At 36.9% G+C, this 21,049-nt stretch overlaps 6 protein-coding genes and 2 non-coding genes across 8 annotated transcripts; 6 read left to right on the top strand and 2 right to left on the bottom strand.

Annotated features, from left to right (window-relative positions):
- Positions 1-106: 106 nt before the first annotated feature.
- EV154DRAFT_502121 (uncharacterized protein) lies at positions 107-1,632 on the top strand. Its single transcript, XM_051600765.1, has 7 exons — positions 107-216; positions 270-291; positions 352-436; positions 493-541; positions 598-787; positions 918-1,009; positions 1,062-1,632. Exons 1-7 carry the CDS (start codon positions 151-153, stop codon positions 1,410-1,412), a joined length of 855 nt encoding a protein of 284 aa, XP_051459868.1. The 5' UTR covers positions 107-150; the 3' UTR covers positions 1,413-1,632.
- An 82-nt stretch (positions 1,633-1,714) lies between these two features.
- EV154DRAFT_t39 lies at positions 1,715-1,787 on the top strand. The gene has a single exon. It is a non-coding gene; the product is annotated as a tRNA-Gln (tRNA).
- A 411-nt stretch (positions 1,788-2,198) lies between these two features.
- On the bottom strand, positions 2,199-2,927 carry EV154DRAFT_461193 (acyl-CoA N-acyltransferase). Its single transcript, XM_051597540.1, has 2 exons — positions 2,815-2,927; positions 2,199-2,753 (listed from the first exon to the last, which is right to left on the bottom strand). Exons 1-2 carry the CDS (start codon positions 2,909-2,911, stop codon positions 2,281-2,283), a joined length of 570 nt encoding a protein of 189 aa, XP_051459867.1. The 5' UTR covers positions 2,912-2,927; the 3' UTR covers positions 2,199-2,280.
- A 656-nt stretch (positions 2,928-3,583) lies between these two features.
- EV154DRAFT_t38 lies at positions 3,584-3,657 on the bottom strand. The gene has a single exon. It is a non-coding gene; the product is annotated as a tRNA-Asn (tRNA).
- Positions 3,658-11,220: 7,563 nt separating this feature from the next.
- On the top strand, positions 11,221-12,470 carry EV154DRAFT_152899 (uncharacterized protein). Its single transcript, XM_051594116.1, has 5 exons — positions 11,221-11,547; positions 11,615-11,708; positions 11,770-11,897; positions 11,954-12,363; positions 12,435-12,470. Exons 1-4 carry the CDS (start codon positions 11,415-11,417, stop codon positions 12,121-12,123), a joined length of 525 nt encoding a protein of 174 aa, XP_051459866.1. The 5' UTR covers positions 11,221-11,414; the 3' UTR covers positions 12,124-12,363; positions 12,435-12,470.
- Positions 12,060-15,075, top strand: EV154DRAFT_502107 (P-loop containing nucleoside triphosphate hydrolase protein). Its single transcript, XM_051600764.1, has 9 exons — positions 12,060-12,363; positions 12,416-12,516; positions 12,573-13,352; positions 13,411-13,470; positions 13,528-13,618; positions 13,683-14,026; positions 14,093-14,636; positions 14,700-14,721; positions 14,780-15,075. Exons 1-9 carry the CDS (start codon positions 12,288-12,290, stop codon positions 15,024-15,026), a joined length of 2,265 nt encoding a protein of 754 aa, XP_051459865.1. The 5' UTR covers positions 12,060-12,287; the 3' UTR covers positions 15,027-15,075.
- Positions 15,076-15,783: 708 nt separating this feature from the next.
- On the top strand, positions 15,784-17,958 carry EV154DRAFT_502105 (anaphase promoting complex subunit 8; the record flags this gene model as incomplete). The annotated part of the gene is made up of 6 exons (XM_051600763.1): positions 15,784-15,883; positions 15,972-16,236; positions 16,300-16,777; positions 16,833-17,503; positions 17,566-17,682; positions 17,779-17,958. Coding segments are annotated over 6 exons (1,697 nt in total), but the record flags the coding sequence as incomplete, so codon positions are not given.
- Positions 17,959-18,053: 95 nt separating this feature from the next.
- EV154DRAFT_479451 (uncharacterized protein) lies at positions 18,054-20,589 on the top strand (the record flags this gene model as incomplete). The annotated part of the gene is made up of 8 exons (XM_051598258.1): positions 18,054-18,264; positions 18,321-18,452; positions 18,538-18,896; positions 18,974-19,075; positions 19,216-19,320; positions 19,379-19,698; positions 19,763-20,159; positions 20,230-20,589. The coding sequence occupies 8 exons, from the start codon at positions 18,054-18,056 to the stop codon at positions 20,587-20,589; spliced, it is 1,986 nt and encodes a 661-aa protein (XP_051459863.1).
- Positions 20,590-21,049: the final 460 nt, after the last annotated feature.

The raw sequence follows: 21,049 nt of genomic DNA, 5'->3' as shown, positions 1-21,049 counted from the left end.
TTAAAATACCCCATCTTTTTTTACCATTACACAACCTGTGACCATATGAAGCACTTTTTTTCTTCTTTTTTCTCTCTTTCTTTTTTTTTTTTACTCCGTTTTCTTTCTTTTCTGCACTAGCCCCAAACCTTAAAAAAAAAAAAGGTAGAAATGACAGAGCCTGATATTCATTGCAATGTTGTTAAATGTAGAAAACCTCTCTCTGCTGAGCAGCGGGTATGTAAGTACATACAGACCTACAATTACAGTCTTAATCATAATCATGACAGGCCTGCGTTACCTCTTGTTCGCGTATGAATGGATATTATTCTGTGACATGAATTGTTGCTAATTGGAAATCGTTTCCCTTAGACGTTTTTTGTGAAAGCTGCGCAAATTCCTCATTTTCAAAGGAGCTGATATGTCCGGCTTGTCACACTACTCTGTCTGAAGGAAGGTAAAGCTTGTCTTGTACTCCCTACCACATCAATATACACTAATTTATTAAAATAGTGACGATATCATCATTACACAACTGAATCCGACAGAGGAGTATAAATCGGTAAAAAAAAAAAAAAAATCTCGTCATTGTGGCCCATGACTAAAACTTTTAAGAAGTCTGTGCTTGCAGGTTTGAAGCCAGACATAATTCTGGATGTTTGTGCTAGGGCAATTGCTTTTTATGAATATCAAACTTCGCAAGAACTGGCCTTCAGGGCAGTCATTCAAAAGAGCACCCAAGAAAAATATAACGAGTTGAGAAACAAAAGCGAATTAATGCAACGGGATTTGATTCACATGATTAAAGGTTAAAGCTGTACATATAAACATGGAACACATGGACTAATTTATTATATATAGTTGAGAGAGAAAACAAAAAGGTAATTAAGGTACTCCTGCCGTCTTTATTAATTGCGGCACTTATATTTTTTACATAGCGATTATAAATGACTATGAAACAGAAAAGAAAAAATCGCAACAAATATATTCGAAATTAGAAGACAAAACAAAACAGTTTCAAAAGCTACAGGTCTATATGTCACTAGCACGTTATATTTGGGACATCTATTAACAGGATTTAGACAATGTACGAAAGGTTAAAACGAAAAACAGTTGGCCCCAACATACAGTCCACGTTTACAAATCAGCCTCCTCGTCCTCCAATGAACCGTGCAGAACCCATGATTTACAATCCCATGAGATTTAATAATCAACAACAAACAGACGAGGATGATATAATTTCTAGGATCGGAAGAAGTTCTTCTACAAATAGGTCGATATTTGTACCGCCTCCTCAACAGTCTACTAGAATTTATCCGAATAGAAATAGCCCATCACGAATTCCATCACCTGTGAAATCTATTTATTCTGTGCGTAGTCATCGTCCAAAGTACTATAAAAAACGTATAAGTCCCACTATTTCACGAACTTAGACACCTCCCCTCCCCTCGCCATCCCGTGTACTCCATTGGTGTTCAATCATTCACTGATGCATATGATCGTTTATTTCCATTTAAAGGAATTTGATTTTGCTGCACCCCCATATATTTAACTCCAATTGAAGTTCTTCCTTTTTATTTCTATAAGCGTAAAACATTTTACCGCTTTCTTCCCGCTTAATAAAAAGTATCAAAATAATCCCACCAATAAGATGATCGAAACGTGATTATCACGTGATTTTTTAATTTTTGTAAAATACTTTATTATTTATACTTTTTTTCCGTTGAAAAATTGTGGTTTCGTGATGTAATTGGTTAGCATGTAAGACTCTGAATCTTGCCATCCGAGTTCGAGTCTCGGCGAGACCTTCTTTTTATTTTTTTTATTTTGAATGTAGTGTACGTAGCTGGTTGTTTCTGTCAAAAAATACAGCACTAACTAACCTGAGGAAATCCCTTCAATTGACATATGTCTTTAATAAGGTAAGCTTCTAAGACCTTATCCGCATCAATTATGCTGGCTGTTTTGGTTCAGAACTGTAGTACAAGCAAAGACATGAACTGTTTAGAAATTTGTGTGAACGTCTTCTATTCATACAATTACAGGAATGATCTTAAGAGTAAATTGGAGTTAGAAATGAGCACAAAAGCATGTGGTTTTAGAATTAAAACATGTCCAACTATCAGTAAAAAGAACGTTCTTGAATATTCAGCCCTGATTCAATGAAGAATATAAGCAAGATTATATACAGACATTTTTTTTTTTTTTCAATTTTTGAATTCCTCTGTACAGGTTCAATCGGTATTACTTTATTCTAATATTTATTTGTGTTTTTTTTTTCAAAAGAATACGAGGTAGACTTTAAAGATCCAACTTCATAATGACAAAACCAACAGGCAGAACTAATTTTTTGCCTTCAGGTGCTTTAAATGCGCGACGCTCATTGGTGTCCTTAAACCCAACCTTTGTGTACCAAGCCAAAATTTCAGGTCTGTTCTCAAAGACTCGGATCGAACAGCGTTCATATCCTTGTTCCCTCATTACTTTAAATGAGCCTTCAATCAAAAGACGGCCCAATCCTTTAGACTGATGATCAGGGCTGACAGCAAATCTCGTAATCATGGCTTCACCAGGTGTAGGCAGTTCCTGTAAATCAGGAAAAGGCACAATCATAAGTGTACCCACCACATGGGCGTCGTTACCCTGATCGTCTTTTTCGAAAGCAAATAGTTGGGTGAGCTTATCAGTCTTGACACTATCATAAATGAATTGTTCGGTGTCGCTTTTATCTGTCAGTTTTCCTTGAACAATACTAGCTTCAGTGGTCCAGCCATCTAATAAAAGTATAAAAATTAGGATATTGATATACGTTACATCATTTGTCAATGTGCTTACCGTGAGTAGTGTATGCAGAGTTATACACATCGGTACCCTCTTGGGCAAATTTAATATCTTCCAGTGTTACTTGGCGTACGTAGTAGCTGATGGTCATAATAGTATAAATAGAGTGAAGAATAGAATAGAGAGAAAAAAAATTTACTTCTTTTTTTTTATATGACACATTCGTCGTAATCTTTTTTCCACGACTGGGATTCAAAAGCTACTGCCGGTTTATCGGAGACTCACAATTCGCTCTATGACTTCCACATTATGTGGCGTAAGATAGCAAGAAGATCTTGCCTGATCTAAATAACAACTGCCTACATATTTCTGTAGATATACCATATGTTATATTACTAGAGCCAAGTTCAGAAGTAGCAACAATTGAAAGGTTTTTTACTTCAATAGTTTGATGGGTGCTCAGATTCTTACTTACTTTAATATAGAACTATCTTGAGATGAACCCATTCAATACCAAGTCATAATTGATTTTGTATTTTTTTATATAGATAAGGTAGAGTCTGCATCAAGATCCGCTCACTCTTGTCAGAAGGATTTTAATAGATGTGCTTATGTAAAGTTAAGTATAGTAAATCAAAGATGATCTTTATTGAATTATAGTTTTGTGAAATGGTTATATCTAAATTGAAGTTGTACAGAGCTTAGTCTAAAATTATATCTGACACTCTGTTGTATCAAAATTAAATGTGTTTATTTGAAGACCTCCCTCACATTTGAGAAATTTACTACATACACCACAAATATAAAGGAGAATAAAAAGAAACGCTCCCGGGTGGGCTTGAACCACCAACCTCCTGATTAACAGTCAGACGCGCTAGCCAATTGCGCCACGGAAGCTGTTCATGTCTGATGCGTGCGCAGTTTGGTAATGATATCGCTTTCGTTCACTTTAAAAGTGGCTTGGTAATATTATTTTGGTTATTCTTCTTTGTTCCTTGGTTCTGGTTCCCTCATTTGTGGAATGGCGCGTTAATCTTGTCTGAGAAATGGAGATCTAGTTGGTACTGAGTTTGGCGGTGAGAAAAGAGTTTCTAAAAATACGTGATAAAGACCCGACAAATAATATTGCGGTGAAACTATTTTTGGTGTTCTAGAAGTTTTTCTGGTATTCTTTCTCCGAAGGTTCAGTTCGCGTCTTTTTGCTGCTTTTCTAAAATTGGCAGGTTGTTAATTATCTTAGTCGGTTACTCGTGAAATTCTCTTCTTTCTCAGTTACAATTATTTTTATTGTTATTTCGTCGCTCTCTCTCGTATCTCACTTATTTTATTATTACCTTCCTGTTTTGTTTAGTTCTTTATTTTTCTTATTATTCATATTATTTCCATCATAGTTTTCCCGTACCCTTATTTGATTTACTCTATTTTTGTATTGTTCTCATCATAGTTTTTCCGTACCCTGTTATTATTTTATTCCATTTTCGTATTAGTTATTTTTGTACCATAGTTGACAGCTGTCAAAACGTCTATATAAGATTGTCTGATTTATAATAATAAACGTCATCGAATTCTTTCTTTCTGATAAACTTTACTTGTTTTTAAACACTTGTGATTTATCTTTACTTCTTTGCAGATTTCAAAGCTTATTAGTGCAAATCTATATCTTTTTGTCTGTATTCTTTAACAATTAGTCTTACAGTCTCCTTCTTGTTATTCTATACATTTGTTTATTCTTATTACTCTATACAAGGTAAACATAAAGACAATCAGATTCATTTCAAGTGGTCCGATCTACCAGAGAAAGTTTATTAAATACAAGTAATTAGGTGCTCTCTACAATGGCTCAAAAATCTGGTTCTGATACTTTAACTACGAAAAAGGGCTTTAACTGGCGTGTTAGTGAACCGCGTAGCTTTTCTGGCGTTTCTGTTTCTGGTGAAGACTTGGGAAATGTGGCTTATACTTGGCTCAAGAAAATGGAGCGTTTGAAGGTTTCTGCTAAGCTTACGGATGATGAAGTTCTTTTCCTCGTCAGTGATCATTTGGTTCAAAAGGCTGAAACTTGGTTTAATGTCATTGGTGTCAAGGCAAATTCTTGGGATGAATTTACTACCTTATTCAAGAAACAATATTTGGCTGACCAAGAAGATAAATGGTGGAGTCAACTCCAGAACATGAAGCAAGGCGAAGGCGACAGTATTGATGATGTTGCCTTGAAGATGGAAGAACTTTTTGAACTTTTGGAGAATAAAAGTGATGCCTTCCAGATTCGTACGTTCTTGTCGGCTATTCGTTCTGATATCGGTTTTGAGGTAGAAAAGGACGGTACTCCTAGTTCTTTTGAGGGTGCTAAAATCAAGGCCAAGCAAGTTGAGAAGAGTCTCTTGAAATATAATTTTTCTGGTCGTACTGCTGTTTCTGAGAAAGGTCTTTATAAACCTGAGCCTTCGATTAGGTCAAGTTTTTCCGATGTCTCTTCTGTGGCTAGTTCCGACGTCCATTCTTTGGTGGCTAAACTTGAACAGCTCAGTATTAATTTGGTGCGTTTGAATGAAGGTGCTGCACAAGGTCAACCTAAACCTTTCGTCTCCTACAATAGCAACAATGGTAATAATGGTTCTCGTCCTGTCTTCACTTGTTTTTATTGTCGTGAAGTTGGTCATAAGAAGTATGATTGCCCCAAGTTTTTGCGTGATCAAGGTCAAGCTCCTGCCTCTAATCCTGCTACTGGTAGTAATAGTATTCCTTTGGGTAATACTGCTGATTCTTCTGCCGAGTCGGGAAAAGAGAACGAGCATCAGTAAATAATGAGGTTACTGATGTTCCCAAAATAAATAAAAATCCTCTAAATTCTCAAGAAGTCCAACTGGTTGATACGGTGGTCGATGGTGCTAAGGAAATTTTGGCGAATGAAATTTTGACCAATGGTGTCAAACGAAGGGCTATGGCGCCTCCATCTGTTGAAGCTATGGCTGGATCCTCAAATCGTAAGGTCGTTAGTTCTGGGTTTCAAAAGCAAGTCAAGCGCAAGACTAGGAATAAGGCTAGGCGGTACCCTGTTAAATTAAAAAGGTCAAAAATTTGGTCTAAGCTTTTAGGAACCGAAGCGGGAATATCTATGGCGGAGTGGTTATCTTTGGACAAGGAGGCTGCTGCTGAAATTATTGATGGTATTAGGTATCTTCGCGAATCTAAGGTTGTTGCTAGGAATAAGTCTGTTGGTGTAACAGATAAGGTCATTGCTGGTTTGAAGGATTTACCTGGTACTAGTGCTCCCATGGAAGTCAACGAAGTTGATATCGATGATGATTTTTCATCTATTGCTTCTGATGAAGACTATGGTGTTGTTTCAAGTCGTTCTACCAGCTCTGATGTCATGCAGTTATCTGAAGATGAAGGTGATTTGGAGTTTAGTGATGCTGAATCTGTCTATCGTTACCCGTATGATTTACAGAAGATGAAATCTAGTTCTCCTCTTCGTGCCATGATTTCCATTAATGGCAAATTCATCGAGGCGGTGTTCGATACTGGTGCGTCTGTTTCGATTCTGGGATCGAAGGTTTGTGCTGCTGCTGGTCTTGTACCAAATGGTGATAGTCTACATCTTATTGGATTCAACCAAGATCAGGTTCCTAAACCTTCAAATGTTGTTATGGATGTACCGGTTGAAATAGGTGGTAAAATCAGGCCTGAGCACATGGCGGTGCAAGATGGTTCTGAAATTTGCTTGTTGGGTGTCCCATGGTTTCAAGCGTATGGTGTTTCTTTGGATTTGGTTCACTCCCAAATAAGGGTGCCAACCTCGTCTGGTATCATCAAGGTTCAAGGTCGTACTTCTCATGTAAATCGTATGCCCTTCAAGTCCAAACAGGAGCAAGAAATCTATGTTGTCGCGGCTAGCCAAAAGTATTGTAGTACTTTGGAGGATGACTTGATCCCTGGTGATGAGAACAACAGTACTGATGACAAGAAGGTTCTGGAGTATAACGCCGACAATATCACCGAAGGTGTTGATGAAGAGCTACGCGAGGTGATCGAAAAATATAAATCTTGCTTTTCTGAGGTCTCAGGTCTTACATGCATCAAGGGCTACTCAGCAAGTATTAGGCTTAAGGATAACGCTGTACCCGTAAGGAATCGTCCTTTTCGTCTTGGTTGGTCGGATCAAGAGCTAGTGGATCAACATGTGCAAGAAATGTTGGATCTTGATATAATCGAGCCCTCTCAAGGTGAATGGTCAAGCTGTCTCTTTTTGGTGAATAAAAAGGAAACTTCGGTTAAGCGTCCTGTGGTTGACTTTCGTTCTGTGAATAAGCAAATCATAAAGGAGAATTATCCTACGGCTACTGTTTCGCAGTTGATTGAAGATGTGGGTTCAGCTAAGGTGTTTTCCACTTTCGATTGTACGTCTGGGTATCATCAATTATCGTTGAAGGAAGGTGCTGAAGTTACTGGGTTCATTACTAGCAAGGGTACTTTTCAGTACAAAAGATTAGCTCAAGGTCTCACAAATGGTTGCGCACAATTCCAAAGAGTAATGTCCTCTATATTTAAGGAGTTTATTGGTGATTTCTGTTCGGTCTTTTTGGACGATATACTCATTTTTTCCAATACCATGGAAGAACACAAGGTCCATCTAGAGTTGCTATTCGAAGCTTGCGTCGCCTCCAATTTGAAACTTAAGCGTAAGAAGTGCTTTTTTGGTAAAGATAAGGTGGAATACTTAGGTCATGTCTTAGGTGCGGAAGGAAACACTCCTGGTGAACGTAACATTACGAAGGTCAAGAATTTTCCTGTGCCAGCAAATGCAACCGACATAAGGAGCTTTTTGGGTCTTAGTGGCTATTACCGCAAGTATGTTCACCGGTATGGAGAAATCGCTGAACCCTTAATCCGGTTAACTAAGAAGAACTGTGCTTTCGAGTGGGGTGAAGAACAACAAGTTTCCTTCGATTTATTAAAGAACTCTTTGATAACGGCTCCGGTTTTGGCTGCGCCTTTGCGCGAACGTGTTCAATGTGTTTCGTGTGACGCTTCGAACAAGGGAATATCATTCATCGCAAGTCAAGTGGACTCTTGGGATGGTTTCGAGAATGAACAAGTATTATCGTATGGGTCTAAGGTCTTAAGTTCTAGTATGTCGACTTGGTCTATTCACCATTTGGAAGCTTTGGCGGTGGTAACTGGCGTTAAGTACTTCAAACATTGGTTGAAGGGCAAGAAATTTGTGTTGATCACGGATCACAGCTCATTGGTATACGTCTTTGCAAATCCGAAGGGTACCCCGAAATTGTCAAGGTGGGCGGCGTCTTTAATGGACTATGATTTCGAGATTAGGTATAGACCAGGAAAATCGAATCCAGCAGATCCCTTGTCCAGAAAGATCGTGGATCTTGAAGTCGGTAACCTCGATGAGATCATTAGGATCGTTTAATATTAGTAATATTGTTAGAAAAAAAAAAAAAATGTGCAGATGAATCTATTCGTAGATTGTATAAATAACTTAGTTTATTTTAAATAAAAACATAATCTTTAATCTCTTCTTTAACTTTGGTCTAAAACTTTTATTTCTTGTATCCCTTCTCTCTAATACTTGTTTAAAATATTCTGTTTACCTTTGAATTGGTTGATTTTCCCTTTAAATAATTGGAGTTGTTATTTAACTGTATTTTTCATAATGGGTCTTATGTCTTTTCCGTGGTTTATATCCATTTATAACTACTTAACTGATGGGTTTTATCCTAAGGATGTTACTGATGGTGTTTCTCGACAAATCCGCTACAGGGCTAATTTGTTAATGATTGATGATGATGGTGTGCTGATTGAGAAGAAAACTGGTAGGATGCTATTACACGAAGGTAATGCTCTTCAGAAAATAATTGAAGTACACAAGGAAGGTCATCTGGGAATCTCTAAGACACTGGATAAGGTCTCTCGTAATTATTTGGTACACGATGGAAGGAAGTTGGTTACTGCCGTTGTCAAGTCGTGTGACACATGTCAGTTCCGTGCTCGTATACAAAATATCCGTTCCAACCCGGGTGTTGTTTTCAAAACTACTAAGGATCCTTTCATAATGATCGGTGTTGATGCTATAGGTCCCTTGCAATCTACTGAACGCGGAAATAAATATATCCTAACGGGTATTGATTATTTGACTAGGTGGCCTGTTGCTATGGCGGTTCCTGATATTAATGAGGTGACGACTGGAGAATTCTTGTATAGTATTGTCAAGGACTGGGGTGTTCCTCGTTATTGTTTAAGCGATCGCGGTTCAAATTTTATTTCTACGTATGTGCATGAGTTCTTGAAGCAAATCGGGTGTAAAAATATCATGACCACTAGTTATCGTCCTCAGTGTAACGGCATGTGCGAAAGGTTGAACTACAGCTTGGTGTCAGTGTTAGCTAAGATTGCTCGAGATGAAGAAAACATTGCAAATTGGGATAAGTATGTCGATACAGCGTTGATGGTCATTCGGACGACTAAGAATTCAAGCACTGGATATACCCCAAGTTATCTCTTATTTGGTTATGAAATGAGAACTCCTGCTGTCTGGGTAGCTCCCCGTCTCGATTTTGTTATCGGCGAAGAAGAAGAAGAGGTCCGCGATCGGGTCCTTTTGATCGAAAGAAAAATGTCCAAGGTTCGTGAGGTGGCTAGGCTCAAGTCTGATGAAAGAAAACTGAAGGCCAAAGAGCGTTACGATGGACGAGTTGTGTTTCGAAAGAAGTTCGAAATAGGTGACAAGGTGTTGCTTAAGGATGTCGTCCCCAAAACTAAGTTTTCGGATAAATGGTTAGGTCCTTTTACGGTGTTGCAAGTCAATAAGAATGGCACTTACCATTTGACTGGGTCTAATAGTCTTAGGTTGAAACACGCGGTAAACGGTGACTTATTGAAAATGTATAATAAGGAGGTTGAACACATGGTGCCCGTTGTTGGTGTGTCTGATGCTCAAGAACAATTTCAAAGTTGGTTGAATTCGAAGGTGAATGTCTACAGTTTTGTGGATACGCTCTTTTGAAAGTGGAACTTCAAGCTAGGTGGGCGGTACTTGATGCGTGCGCAGTTTGGTAATGATATCGCTTTCGTTCACTTTAAAAGTGGCTTGGTAATATTATTTTGGTTATTCTTCTTTGTTCCTTGGTTCTGGTTCCCTCATTTGTGGAATGGCGCGTTAATCTTGTCTGAGAAATGGAGATCTAGTTGGTACTGAGTTTGGCGGTGAGAAAAGAGTTTCTAAAAATACGTGATAAAGACCCGACAAATAATATTGCGGTGAAACTATTTTTGGTGTTCTAGAAGTTTTTCTGGTATTCTTTCTCCGAAGGTTCAGTTCGCGTCTTTTTGCTGCTTTTCTAAAATTGGCAGGTTGTTAATTATCTTAGTCGGTTACTCGTGAAATTCTCTTCTTTCTCAGTTACAATTATTTTTATTGTTATTTCGTCGCTCTCTTTCGTATCTCACTTATTTTATTATTACCTTCCTGTTTTGTTTAGTTCTTTATTTTTCTTATTATTCATATTATTTCCATCATAGTTTTCCCGTACCCTTATTTGATTTACTCTATTTTTGTATTGTTCTCATCATAGTTTTTCCGTACCCTGTTATTATTTTATTCCATTTTCGTATTAGTTATTTTTGTACCATAGTTGACAGCTGTCAAAACGTCTATATAAGATTGTCTGATTTATAATAATAAACGTCATCGAATTCTTTCTTTCTGATAAACTTTACTTGTTTTTAAACACTTGTGATTTATCTTTACTTCTTTGCAGATTTCAAAGCTTATTAGTGCAAATCTATATCTTTTTGTCTGTATTCTTTAACAATTAGTCTTACAGTCTCCTTCTTGTTATTCTATACATTTGTTTATTCTTATTACTCTATACAAGGTAAACATAAAGACAATCAGATTCATTTCATGTCAATTTAAAATTTAAGATGTATTTAAACCCAGTGAAAATAAAAACAAAGGTCACGTGATATACACGTGGAATCATTTTAATTGGTCAGTTCTCAGAGATGCCTTATCTCATAGACTTTTTGAATTCTATTTCGTAATTTGCTTCAAGGTTGCTAGAATTAATATCAGTCTATTGTCAATTTATTACTGGCCAATAATACACGCAACTATAGACACAGAAAACTATTTTAGAAAGAACTATTATTACAAACGATATGAGTTCGAGAAAGAAAAGCGCTAGTACATCTGTCAATTTTTCTGTATATTACAGAAGCGATAGTATAGACGGAGGAAGGCTAGATGAGTAAATCAACATAATAGCTGGAGATATATTTTTCAATAATGTTGCTTTCAAGCAAGGCGAAATTTTATTAAAAGATCTACCTTGGGTGATACATAAGCAGTTATTTTTAGGTATAAGTAGAGCAAATAAATTATATCAAGACGTTATTGCAAGGCTTTTGGTTCAGAGAAAACCTTCGTTACATAATTATGCGGCCTTACAATATTTAATACTAATGTATGTTCCTGCAGCACAAGTGACGTTAAGCTGTTGCCAGCCTATTGAATCAGTTTGGAGGGTGGGAAGGTCAGTCACTTGATCCCTGACTGAGTTTGAATCTATTGTATTTCCATTATTATTTCTCCTGCTTTCCTTCTCTTTTTTGAAATAAGCAATATAAAACTAATGTTTCCTCATTTAAAGCGGCAAGAATGTCCAGAGTGCCCGACTTGTTTTAACTGTCAATTGCCAACAAACACGTGTACGAATGGAGGGCAGTGTAGCATCAGTGGTGCTTGTACTTGTCCGGCGGGATGGGGTAACACTCGAAACAAAAAAAATAGCCTTACTTAAAATTATTGACTTCCACCTTTTTTTTTGTAAAGGTGACTTGGATTGTTCACAGCCTTTATGTGGATCACTGTATGAGCCGAACCGACCACCCAGGGAGATAGATCAGGATTGTGCATGTGATTCAGGGTAAAAAGGGGAGAAAGAGAGAGGGCATGATGGGGTTTAACTTATCGGTTCGTTAATTTAGTTGGGGAGGTGTGAATTGTAACGTATGTCAACAAGATCAATCCTGTCAACCATTTAAAGGATCCAACGCAACATGTCTGAAAAACGCTATTGGATTGAAATCCATGCATGCTTGGTGTGCTACTACAAGTTAGTCTTGCTGATACTTTTTTTGTTCTTTTTTTTTTGTTCTAATTATCATGCAGATATACCGTGGATTGACAATACGCATGTGTCACTATCTTGTGAATGGGGTAAGAATGAGTGTATGTTTCAGTTTTGGAAAGATAGAGAGGAACAGTTTTATTGTGAACTTAGTGAATGTAGTCAAGCGAGTAAGTACCAGCACTTTCTCTCAAAATTAACATCTCGCTAAGTTTTTGGATATTAGCTTCGGGAGATAACGATGTGCAGGGTCATTGTAAAAAGGCAAAATGCGGTTGCATGAAAGACGCCTTCATGTGCGGTAAAGAAGTAGGTAAGTTTATTCAAGAATATTTGATAATAGTTCAAGGTTAACATGACGGGGGAAATGTAGACATGTCCGAATTGGTAAAAAATGTAAAAGGACCGTCTGAATGGTTCTGCAAAAACGGAAAAAATTGTTGGTACAACGGTAAAATTTAAAGCAAAAAATGTGGTAGTACAATGATCTCATTCTTGACTAGAATACTCTACACTGGTCAGCGTCTTTCCTGACAATATTCAGCTTGCGTGTGATGTAGGTGAATGTGTAAACGAGCAAGATTATATGGATGTCGGACCCATCGTAAGTTTTATTATTCGTACATCCGTTGAACCTATTTTTAACCTGCCTAAAACAAGGATCAAGAATTTTCGAGTTACACAGAGTTGATGATAATTGGAGCTATTTCGCTAGCCTGTATATTGCTATTCACGATTACAAAGATTACTGCTTCACGACAAAAGAAAATGTTTGGAACTCGTATTGAATTATCATTGGACGATGATGATGAGGGTGATGGTCCAATTTCAACAGAAATAGCCCTAACATTTGCAGATATCAATTACACGGTGTCAGGTAAACCAATTCTATCGGATATTAGTGGATACGTCGAACCAGGGCAAATGCTGGCCATTATGGGTCCTTCAGGTGCAGGAAAGTCGAGTTTACTCGATATTTTATCAAAGAAACACAAACGAGGTGTCACAAGTGGAAGGATTTTGATTAATGGCATGTTGCCCACTCGACGTCAGTTCAAACGATTAACCGGGTTTGTGGATCAGGATGATAGTTTGATGGGAACATTGACCGTGCGAGAGACACTGACATATGCTGCTTTAATGCGATTACCACGTTGCATGCCGCTAAAATCCATACAAAAACGAGTTGAAGACGTGATTCAAGAGTTGGGTATCAACAAAATTGCAGATAGTCAAATCGGTATGCCTGGACAGAGAGGTATCAGTGGAGGTGAAAAGAGAAGAGTAAGTATCGGTAAAGAACTTGTGACAAGTCCCAGTCTTTTGTTCTTGGATGAGCCAACAAGTGGTCTTGACGCCTATAATGCTGGCGTTGTCATGGCATGCCTTAAAAAATTGGCACATGAAGGAAAGCGAACTGTTGTAGTCACTATTCATCAAGTAAGATATTTATCCGTCAAATAATCTAACTTGTATACTGACCTGAATACCACTTTAGCCGAGATCTAATATATTCAAAATGTTTGACTCCCTTATGCTCTTGGCAGACGGGCAATTAGTAAGACTTGGATACATATAAAACAGAATACATCAGCTGAGTCATAACTTATTTTAGGTTTATTTTGGCCCAGCTAAGACATGTTCAAGTTATTTTAAGGATTTGGGCTTTCCTATTCCTGCAGATTACAATGTAGCAGATTATTTGAGTAACGTGTTAATATACTTTATGTGCTGCTTATGATGATTAACATGTCGTTTTTTTATATGTAGTTGATCTTACAATGAAACGACCAGAAGATGCAGTAACCAAACCTGGAACGCCTTTGCTTTCTGGTGAAATAGATGACGATACGCAGCCTTTGGAAGAGATACATACTCCATATTCGTTTACAAACGATATACAACAAGAAGGGTCCGGCGAACTTAATTTACTTTCTGAGTCTAACCATTCATATTTTTTGCTTGATTCGTTTTACTCTTCGGACCTGTTTCAAACAATTCAGAACCGTGTTGGCCGTTCCGAAAATGAAGATGAAATAAATTATTCTGTCTGGGTGGATGCACCAGGCCAAGAAGAGTCAGCATTTTCTATTTATCAATTTTACCATGAACTAGTAAGATACCAGGCCTATTGTTGTATGCGTTTACTCTTATCATTATTATTAACCGGACTATTGTAGTCATTATTATCTTCCCGTACGTTTATCAACCTGTATCGGAATCCATTTTTATTCTTTGCACATTTTGGATTTTCTGTTCTATTAGCGGTGCTGCTCGGTAGTCTTTTTTGGCAGGTGGATGTGGATCTTTCCGGCGTACAGAATCGATTGGGTGTTTTGTTCTTTATGTGTGCTCTCCTGGGTTTTGCAGCGACCAGTGCTTTAGACATGTTTAATAAGGAAAGGATCTTGTTTATGCGAGAGCGTGAAAACGGGTACTACACACCAGGCGCTTATTTTGTAGCTAAAGTACTTTTTGATGTGGTTCCTTTGCGTGTCCTCCCACCTTTGGTCATGGGCTCAATCAGCTATTACATGATTGGACTAAACCCAAGCATTCATATTTTTGGTAAATTTCTGCTCGTATTGGTATTGTTTAATCTAGCGGCTGCGGGGTTGTGTTTGTGTTTTGCTACTGCTTTCAAGAACTTATCGGCAGCCAACCTTTTGGCAAATCTAGTCATTTTGTTCTCGATGTTGTTTGGCGGTTTCTTATTAAACAAAGGTAAGAATAACCATGCATTCTTATATGACAGATGTAGGATAGCTAATATGGCTTAAATATTAGATCACATTCCGCCCATGCTGAGGTAATATAAATGAAACACAATAGAAATACAACATGCATATACTAAGACAATTATTTAGCTGGCTTCAGTATCTCAGTTTCTTTAATTATGGGTATGAAGCGCTCATCGTAAACGAGCTTAAAGACATTACTTTACGCGACAAATCCATAGCCGATATCCAAATTCCTGGGCCTATTATTTTAGCCCGGTTTGGATTCAACGGGCAAGCATTCTGGTCAGATGTAATTCGGTTGATTTGTTTTGTATTGGTAACATTAACAACTTCTTTCTTGTTCTTAAAATATCTTGTCAAAGAAAGAAGATAAATTTTTGAATGTACATAATAATTTATAATAAAGTTTTTGACCAGCTTAATGTCTTTTTTATTAGTTTATATAAAAATGAGGTAACTATGCCCCAGGTGGAGTTTTTTCAGCTTTGTCGCAGTAAACATGTGTAATCTATACTTTTAAACTTGGTTTTTGGGCTAATTTTTAAATATGATATTGAAATGGTTGGTGGGATGCAATAGTGTGAGCGTAAAGCTAGTGCTCTTAATCATTCATTAAACCAATATTGCCCTTGCGTCTGTTTAATGAGGACACTATGTGGTCAAATTTGCTTTTTCCATACGACCCTGAAGAGGTTGTCTAACGGAGCTTTAAAATACGTGATTTCTTGTCAAGCTTGCCTATGTAAGTTTATGGACATACTTTCGAGAAAATGTATGCTCACAATTATTAATTAAAATAGTCGCCTAAATTCAGTAGAAAGTCGAGCTTCTTAAATGTACTTGTTAGAAAAGCTTGTCGGAAATATGAGTATCGGTTAACTTTTTTTCTGCGCAAGGAACAATGTTTAATGTTATACATGAGTGATACACTTCCGACTTTTCTCACCTTAAAAAAACGGGTTGTTTATTATGAGATTGCGCGTTTTGACAATATTTTCCATTGAAGCAAGTCGTTTATCGTTTTGAAAAACCAGTTTCTTGCCTTGTGTTCATTTTCGCATGAACCGTGACTGCCGTTAGACACGTTAAAAAATGTGGTCTTTTTACTTACTTTTTAATTTCTTTATTGAGTATGATTCTCACTGACGAAGCTGTAAGTTCCTTAAAAACCCAATTACAACAGTCAATTGTGGTATGTGCTGAACGATGCTTATTTAATTCTGTCAAATGGTAGTTGTCTGCATAGCCTTTCCCTCTTTTTTTGAACAAGGTTACTGAAATTTGCGAAAAAAAAAAAAACTTTTTGAAAAATATGTAGGGCGACAGAAATTTTGGATGGAATAAGACCCGATCTGTTAGACAAGAAGAGTGCATTTACAAAAACCGAAGCTCATTTACCCACCGTATCGATATACCATAACCCATACGAGATCCAGTTTCCTGCACTAACCGAATTAGAATATAATCGATATCAATATGCAAAAGCTCTGTTCCAAATGCGACAGTTTGATGGTGTCACCAGTATACTCGAAGGATTCAAATCACCAAGATTGTATTTCTTAAGGCTATATTCAAAATATTTGGTAGGCGAATTTTAGATGAATGACAGCACAGTTATTTTTTTTGGGCTAACTTTATTTTGATAGGCGGGGGAAAAACGAAAAGAGGAAGCAACTCAAGATATATTAGGCACGACAGAAGACTCTCGAGAACACAACGCCGAACTCATACCTCTTGAAAATGAATTACGAAAGGACAATGATAATAACGAGCTGGATTCGTTTTCCCTTTATTTGTACGGAGCTATATTAAGAAAACGAGATAATAATGTGAAAGCATCCATCGTTTTATTGGAGTCTATTCGAAAATACGAGTACAACTGGAGTGCATGGGCTGAGTTGGCAATGCTTGTAAAAACACAGAAACAATTCGATGACATACGTGCCTTATTGAATCGCTGTATGGGCACAAGTATTATCAAGGAGTTCTTTCTGGCAAAACTATGCATTGATTTACACCAGCCGACATCATTATTCAGAGAGATTATGGGCCCATTAACCGAATATTTTCCTAATAGTCCTTATGTGACATCTCAATGGGCTAAAATGTTCTATGAAAATATGGGTATGTTGGGAATTATGAAATTAAGGATTTTTTTGTTGATTACTCTCATTGTTAGATTATGTTGCATCAGCATCATTTTTCGAGGATCTAAGAGAATCTCACCCAGCTCGTCTGGAAGATATGGACATCTATTCAAATTTACTTTACTTACAAGGATCTAGAGATAAATTATGTACGCTGGCACTAGAATGCGGAAAGATTGATAAATACCGAGCGGAAACATGCTGCGTTCGGGCCAATTATTACGGTTCTAAACGGGAAATGTCAAAGTCGATTGAATATTTTAAGCGCGCATTGAAATTAAATCAGAGCTATCCGCTTGTATGGACATTGCTAGGCCATGATTACATCGAGGACAATAATACAACAGCAGCAATTGAATGTTATCGAAGAGCAGTGAGTATAAATAACCGTGATTTTAGAGGGTGGTATGGATTAGGGCAAGCACACGAGTGCCTGAATCTGCCTTACGATGCTATGTTCTATTATGAAAAAGCAACAGATATCAGACCGAATGATTCAAGAATGTGGAAAGCATTGGCGGGATGTTATAAGGGATTACAACAAGAGAAAGAAATGCAAGATTGTTATACAAGGGCGGTTGCTTGCGATAAAGCAGGTAAAAACTCGGCTATGATTCAAGTGGGAAAGATCTACGAAAAAATGGGTAAAACCAATATGGCAATCAATTACTATCATGGTGTTTGGGACCAAATGAAGCATGGCGTAAGTTTTGGGTCGAGCTATTTTTATTTTTATGGAAAGGATGTTTATAAAATCATATGTAGGAAATAACAAGTGATTTGGCCGATATAAGTCTTAAATTGGCGAAATATGCTATGATTCAGCAAAATTATAATAATGCAGAACTCTATGCTAAAACTGCGTTGGATGCAGAACATCCGGTAAGTTTTTTAATTTTTGCTGGCTATGAATTTACAATTCCACGTGTCATTAACTCTATTTTCTAATTCATTTCTTTCTCTTTTACTACTAATTAGTATCATGAAATGGCTCGGGAAATACTTGATGAAATCCGTATGTGTAGAGAAAGTGCAGCGAGTTAATCTGTTAATACATTCTTGATATTAAAAATAAAACAAGCTCTGATCAATAAGACTAATTGGGAGAGAGCTCGTTGTTGTACAGCGGAGTAATTATGTAATGATATAATGGTTAAGAAAAAAAAAAAAATGTCAGACCTTTTCCCTCTCCTTTTTATTTCTCTTTTACAACTCCCTTTTCTCTCTCTTTATTTTTTGAATTAATTAACAGTATGGCGTATCCTCGCTCTTCACCTCATTCGACACACTCTCGTGAAGATTGGGATCTGAAAAGTAAAATGTCAAAAACGACATCCACTGGTTCAACAACGTATTCAGTGGCCTCTGCTTCCAGCCGACTGACAAATGCTTCAGTGCAAGAGTCTTCGGCCCGAGTTTATTTTATTGAACTTCAGAGGTATCTATCCAGCATGTTATCCAAAGGTAAAGCAAAATAAATTATACAAAAAGAACGTCAAGTAATTAACTTGTTTAAGCAGAGGCTTCTGAAGGGGTTCCAGCACAAAGAACAGCTGCACGACAAAAGTTGTCAAGACTAAACAATTTACAGTTTCACGAACTGGCCACAGATGTGTACGACGAGCTTGTTCGAAGAAACGTGGATGGTCATAGTAAAGTAAAAAGAAAAAAAAAGTTTTTTTTTTTAAAAAAAAATAATTAGGATCTATAAAAATATGTATTGACACTTATAATTAGAATCGTTTCTACCTTTAAGGGACGACTTCCATCCAAGAAGAAACCAAGCCAGACAAAAATTAGCAACACTTCCTGATTCAAGGTTTAAAGATTTAGCAAGCGACGTTTATCATGAGTTGAAGAGAAGATATCCTCATATTTTAGAAGAAGACGTACCTCCTATGCCTCAACCGAAATCAATGGACGCAAAAGCAAGCCAATCGACACAGATTGTACCTGTTAAAGGAACAATCAATGTCGAGACCATGGATTACTCAGATGATGAAGGAAACGGAAACATCCAGTCCTTAGATAGTTTGATGGCTGATTTAGGAAACATGGTTAAGACACCAAGACAAGATACCAATATACCACCTGAAGTAAAAAAAAAGAAAAAAAAGAAATGGATCCATTATATCAGCTCATTTGCTTACAACTCTATTTTTTTTATAAACAGAAATTAAATCAGGATGCAGAAAACATCAAGTATGAATATGAAGCAAAAATAGCATCCATGACAAAACGAATTCAAATGATGGAGTTAGCCATGGATCAACCTGTAGGTATTCTAAAAATAAATTGGGGGGTTCCCTTTATTAATCTGATCTTTATTTAGAATGCAGATATAAATCAATCGGTAAATACAAGACACATGCATTTAATTACGAAAAACTTACGATAAAATGTACATGTATATAGCCTGATAGAGATAGACAAGCCAGGATGAACAAAATGCAAGAGGAATACAGGCAACTCGATGATAGGTTCACCAGATTAAATAAAGAACACAAGGAACAACAAGTGGTAACACAAACATTTGTATTTCTGTCTAATTTTTTTTTTCTGATCTTTACTCCAATAGGCCGTGCGCGAAGTAAAAGATGAAATTAGACAATTGATTGATGAATTAAAAAACCTTTCAGCCAAAAACGAAACATTACGTATACAAAACGATAATGCCAATACAAAGATACGATCTTTAACAGAAGAATCTAAGTCTTGGAAAACAAAGTATGATAGTATCAGTATGGAGTTACGAAGTTTTAAAGTGAAATCAGTGCATATGGATCATCAGGATCTATCCAAAGATTATTTCTTAAAACCAAATGAAGACGGCGCAATAGGACATCAATATATTATAGAATATCAAACTGCAATAGATGAGTTGATGAAAACATCAAGGTATTTAAATAAACTTTTTTCTTTTCGTTTGTCCTTCTTTCCAATTTGTCTTTCTCTCCGATAGATCAAGTAAACCAGCCGACGTTTTGTTTTCCATGAGAACGATTGTGATGGCCTGTAAATCAATCACCACAGAGGTTGAAGAATTCGAAATTAAAGTTGGATTATCTTCTGCCAATCAAGCCTCATTGTATGAGATCAAGAAACGATTCTCCACAGAGCTGTCCAATTTATTAGCTTCAGCTAAAATATATTCTGGAGGCATGGGCATCAGTCCGGTTAGTCTGGTAGATGCAGCAGCAGGAAACTTGACCGTGACTATTGTTGACCTTGTGAAACTTTTGGGAATGCGACCTGTTACTGACAACCATAGTGGTGGTGATGGCGGCCCTCCTTTACAGCAAAAGAATAACACCAAGAGCAAGCCCATGTCATTTGCAATGACACCTAATCAACTTTCAGTAAGGGCGAAAGAAAAAGTATATTCTTGTTTTGCTTTGGCCTAACTTATTTTATAACCATCAATTGTAGCAATTTCTTAAGGAAGAAACAGATCATATTGTAGCCTCTGTTCAAAATTTATTGGGAGCGCTTCGATCCAGTGATGGAAACTTGTATAAGATTATTACATCTATTGTGGACATTGTATCCAACATTGTGAATGCTTCGAAAAACACCTTTGAACAAGGCGAAGGCTTAAAGTACAGAAACCAAGGTTTTATTATCCTGAACGATTTAGATCGATGCAATAGTAAAATAATTTATATTCGAGATACTGAATTCACAAAACTACCGGACAACACAAACGCGGTAGCTAAGCGAAATTTAGCACAAGAGTCATACGAAATTGCCAAATACACAAAAGAACTTATCAACATGCTGGATATGTAAAATAAGATGACTTTGAATAAAAATTTGGGAATTCGATCCGCTACAAATCAATATGTTTGCTCCTACTCGTTTTTAATACAACCTTTTTCTATCAAATCCTAACAATCATATGCTAGTTCTATTATCCGTTTATGTTGTAGCTAACTTAGCATTATGGCGGTATGAACTTCGGCTACCGTGGCTCGGATAAGAAATATTAAATAATTTAAATATCAAAGTGCCTTAAACCAAACATGATCCCCATATAGCCTATTTAGCTGACACCACTACCATCTCTAAGACTCAAATTCATTTATGTTAGACCGGAATAAGCTTTCATTTTAGAGAGATATCATGAACGAGTTTTCTTCCAGTAGTGTTTAAATATTCTGTAAAGATTTCGAATTACATCCTTAGACTTTCCTTTTTTGGAGATCTGCACCAAAAACACATGTCATAAATTATGCGTGATATTTCGTAC

This window comes from Mucor mucedo (assembly GCF_025094135.1).
Source record: "Mucor mucedo strain NRRL 3635 chromosome Unknown EV154scaffold_25, whole genome shotgun sequence".
NCBI classification, from domain to species: domain Eukaryota; kingdom Fungi; phylum Mucoromycota; class Mucoromycetes; order Mucorales; family Mucoraceae; genus Mucor; species Mucor mucedo.
This window is presented reverse-complemented; position numbering and strand designations above follow the sequence as displayed.